Below are 4,499 nucleotides of genomic sequence, written 5' to 3'. Positions count from 1 at the left end.
CATTCACAAACACACAAAAGTCAACCCTTCAAAGAACTAGGTGCACACTATCACCAGGAATAAAGAAAAAGTATGGGTTTAAGTGACTTGCTAAAGAAACAAGAACAAAGTAAACAAATTTAAAGTGTGCAGGACTCTACAACTTGGCGCTATGGGACATAGAAGAGTTAGCCAAAAGTATGTATCCTGGAGTGTGGCACTAAAAAAGTTTCCTGGTATTTGTGACTCAACCAGGCTCAAATGATATGTAGCACTACTGGAGTATAATGTGCATATTGGATATGCATAATATTTTACAAAGAGTATTTGACCTGCAAAAGAGCAAGTGAAAAGAGAATAATGCACTAACATCCTAATTGAAGAGGCATTTGCATTGTACTCATCCACAAAAGCATGTCCGTAGAGTTTTTGCAACATGTGATCTTTTTTTAAATTATTCTAGTGAAAATAGTACTATTTTGCTTTGTTAATTTTTAAAAAATAACGGGATGCAACATTTAAACAAAATAAACACAAATCCTTTGTTTTTACATTCAGTGGCTATTTTACAGTGGAAAATGGTTGTTGACAATGAGACAGCATATACAGATTTCATCCTCCTGGGATTCTCCAACCTTACTAAGTTCCATAGTCTTCTCTTTGCCGTTCTTTTTGGCATCTACTCAATGACAGTGGTTGGAAATATTGCCATCATTTTGGTCACCTGGCTAAATCCTCATCTCTACAAACCTATGTACTTCTTCCTTTGGAACCTCTCTTTCCTGGATATCTGCTACACTTCATCAACTGTTCCTAAAATGCTAGAAACACTCCTATTGGACGAAATGACAATTTCATACTCTGGCTGTGTGGCTCAACTGTATTTGTTCTTCTCCTTTGTTGGAACAGAATGTGTCTTGCTTGCAGTAATGTCATATGACCGCTTTGTTGCAATCTGTAACCCCCTTCTTTATAACATTGTTATGAAAAGTTCAGTTTGCCTTGAACTTGCCTCCTTTTCCTGGATAAGTGGTTTTCTGAATTCTGTTTTACACACAGCCTTGGTATTTCGATTGCCCTTCTGTTTCTCCAACAAAATCAATTATTTCTTCTGTGACATTCCACCACTCCTGTCCATTGCATGTGGTGACACCTCTCTGAACAAACTGATGCTTTTGGTCATAGGAGTGTTCATAGCATGGACTCCCTGTCTTTGTATCATAGTATCCTACATTTTCATTATCTCCTCCATATTGAAAATGAGGTCTGTCTTAGGGAGAAGGAAAGCATTCTCCACTTGTGCCTCCCATATCACAGTTGTCATCCTGTTCTATGGAAGTTGTATTTTCAACTATTTGCAAACTTTCTCGAGCAACACACTGGACAAAGACCACCTCTTGTCTGCATTGTACAGTTTTGTAACACCCATGCTCAACCCTGTCATATATACTTTGAAAAACCAGGAAATGGTGCAGGCCTTAAAGAAGACATTCCTTAGCAAACATCTACACTGAGAAAATGATGCATGATATCTGGTTTTAACATTTAGGTTTGTAACTAAAGACAATTAGATGTTCAGAATACGGGAGTCAAAGCACCATTTTGCCAAAGAAGAGAATGCAAAAACTGAGTTATGGCATATGCCTGACTTCAGTTTTAATTAGCGTGTGTCTTGGGTCAGACAGTATTCTGTGTTGCTCCAGTACGTTTGTAACTACTTCCAGATAAACAGACTAATGTCAATGAAAATCAAATATTTCCATGTTATTGCCAGATAATTTGTGTTAGACTTGTCAGCCTTAGGGTGGTCTTCCCCCAGACATTTTGCCTCATTACCTTTGTGGGATCTTTTTGTTGGACATAGAACTCTGAGCACTTTACCACTGCTGACCAGTGCTAATGTGCATGTGATTCCCTCTTAAACATGGCAACATTGGTTTGTCCACACTGGTATATTTAGTTTACTTGTAAGTGCCTTGTAGAGAGGTGTACCATATATTAATGCCACTAGTGAGCCTGCAGTATTTTGTGTGCCACCCATGTAAGGAGCCCTTCAGACATGTATCAGGCCTGCCACTGCTTGACCTGTGTGTGCAGTTTACCGCCATTTCGACTTTTCATTTTAAACCCCTTATGAAGCCTTAAAATCACCTTTTTTTATATATAAATCACCCCAGCTGTAGGCCCTAGGTGTAGGATCCCCATAGTGCAAGGTGCAGTGTAAGAAAGGGTAGGACATGTGTTTTTGTAACCCCTCCTATGCTCATGATGAGCTCAGCTCATCAAGAGCCACGGTGCTCGTGTGCTCATGACGAGCTGAGCTAGTCATGGCCGTTAGAACTGTCACACGCTGGGCTAATTCCCCCGCTGTACTAAGCGTTCTACGGAAACGGTGTGGCCTTGACGAGCTCAGCTCATCATGAGCAGACAAGCACTGTGGCTCATGATGAGCTGAGCTCGTCATGAGCACTGGGGAGCTGTGCGCGCCCCGTGACCCCAGCACAGCGGGGGAATAACCCCCGCATTCAAAGGGTTAAGTTTTGCATGTCCTGGTAATGAAAAACACCTACATTATTCTTCACAGCTGTGAAGCCTACCCCTTTCATAGGTTAACATTGAGAATTCATTATAACACCTTTAAGCTGTAATTCCTGATTGGGAAGGAGTCACTATATCATGTTTTATATCTTTGGAATGGTAATGAAAAATTATCTTTACTGGTAAAGCTGTATTTATCATTTCTATTTTAGAAATGTTGTTTTTATAAAATTGGCTTTTCTCTGTTCTTAAAACTCTGTGTGCCTGTAGCATGTCTCCAATAAATGTGCGGGTGGGTGACAGCTTGACTCTTTACATTCCCTCTAGATAGCCACGCACAAAGGATAAGTGTGTCAGAGTGCACATCTACATCCTGAGGAGTCATCCTGGGCAGGATAGGAGGGAGAAGATGACAATTACAGCTTAATAGGCAGTGTCCTGCCACCACACTATGGGTTGATTAGCCCCAACAGCTAGACTGGATCCAGGGCCGGGAAGAAAGTACTTCTGTGCTCTCCCAAGACCCTTCTTTGAAATCATCCCTACTTCAAAGGCAGAACTGGGTATAACTACTTGGTCTAAGACCCCATCAAATCAGACACATCGGTATTACCATTTTCTACTGTTGCAGATGGGAAATCAGCACATTTGTGAATGCAAAATAGGTCTGCACCATGTACAAACTCTATTTTGCGAGTTGGTAAGCTATAACCAACTCGCAAAATAGAGTTTGCGACTCGCTATTAAGAAGGGGCGTGCCAAGGGCATCCCTTCCTAATAGTGAGTCCCACTGCAATGTAAGATTATTTTGCAGCCTCAATTGTGGACACAAAACTCTTGTAGTTTACCACCCATTTTAAATTGGTGGTAAGCCACTTGCAAACAGGACTGGAGCTGAAAATATTTTTTAAGAGCAGGCACTGGTCCCATGGACCACTGCCTACTCTTATAAAATAAATAAGAAATGTTTAATTTTTCTTTTTTTGAAATGCATCTCATTTTCCTTTAAGGAAAACGGGCTGCTTTCGAAAAAAAACTGCCTTACTTATAAAGCAGTCACAAACATGGTGGTCTGCTGACTCCAGCTGGCCAGCATCCCTAGCAGTGCTAGCCATTCCTAATGAGGTCACAAATTGCACCTGCCTCAAGAATAATAATAAGGCATGCAATTCGGGACCCCATTAGGAATAGTCTCTGAGACACTGTTGTACATTCCTATTTGCCAGTCTCAAATTGAGAGTCGCAAAATGATTCAACTCTGCTGGACTGCTGCACTCACAGGATTTCTTTTCTGCAGTGCTGCACTGCTGCGTGCTGCTCTCTGACCTTGCTGAGTTTGAGCTGGACTCTGACTTGAACGCAGAGTGAGCGGAGAACCTCTACACATTTCACTCAGAACCAACACCTAACAGCTTTGGTGCTTCATGTTCAGAGCTGATGCTATACCACCACTTCATGAAGAAAATCAATGCATCACTTCAACTGTGGAATCAACATCGGATTTTCGCTCAGCTGCACCCCACATCCTTCTATTTCAACCAGGATAAAGGTGTTTTGTTTAGCAGCCATAATTTTCATTCTTTGAAAAATAATTTCTTGCTTTCTACTTATTGGATTTTTGCAGATTGATTGTGATTTTTTTTGTCTAAGGGCCAGATGTAGGTAATCTCAAATTACCTATTCTTAAATTCCGAATTTTACCGATTCGGTATTTAAGAATAGGTAAATGGGATGTAGATCATTTTTCGGTAACAATCACCAAATCGGTAAGATTCGGTAATTAAGAATCAGTATTTACTGATTGGGTATTTACCGATTCAGTAATTCCCATTCATTCCTAAGGGCCTGGAGGCCCATAGGAATGAATGGGAATTACCGATTTGGTAATACGCAATCGGTAAATACTGAATCGGTATTAGGGGGAACCCTTTCAAGGGAGGCAGGGTGTCACATTGACACCCTGTTGCAACCCTGAATAGTGC

General features: G+C 40.9%; 1 protein-coding gene across 1 annotated transcript; it reads left to right on the top strand.

The window, feature by feature from the left end:
• Window positions 1-557: 557 nt before the first annotated feature.
• On the top strand, window positions 558-1,493 carry LOC147712958 (olfactory receptor 5V1-like). The gene has a single exon (XM_086919744.1). The coding sequence runs from the start codon at window positions 558-560 to the stop codon at window positions 1,491-1,493; it is 936 nt and encodes a 311-aa protein (XP_086775870.1).
• Window positions 1,494-4,499: the final 3,006 nt, after the last annotated feature.

The sequence above is a fragment of the Lissotriton vulgaris genome, chromosome 5 (assembly GCF_964263255.1).
Source record: "Lissotriton vulgaris chromosome 5, aLisVul1.2, whole genome shotgun sequence".
In the NCBI taxonomy this organism is placed as follows: domain Eukaryota; kingdom Metazoa; phylum Chordata; class Amphibia; order Caudata; family Salamandridae; genus Lissotriton; species Lissotriton vulgaris.
The sequence above is the reverse complement of the archived record's forward strand: the minus strand, read 5'-3'. Positions and strand labels throughout refer to the sequence as shown.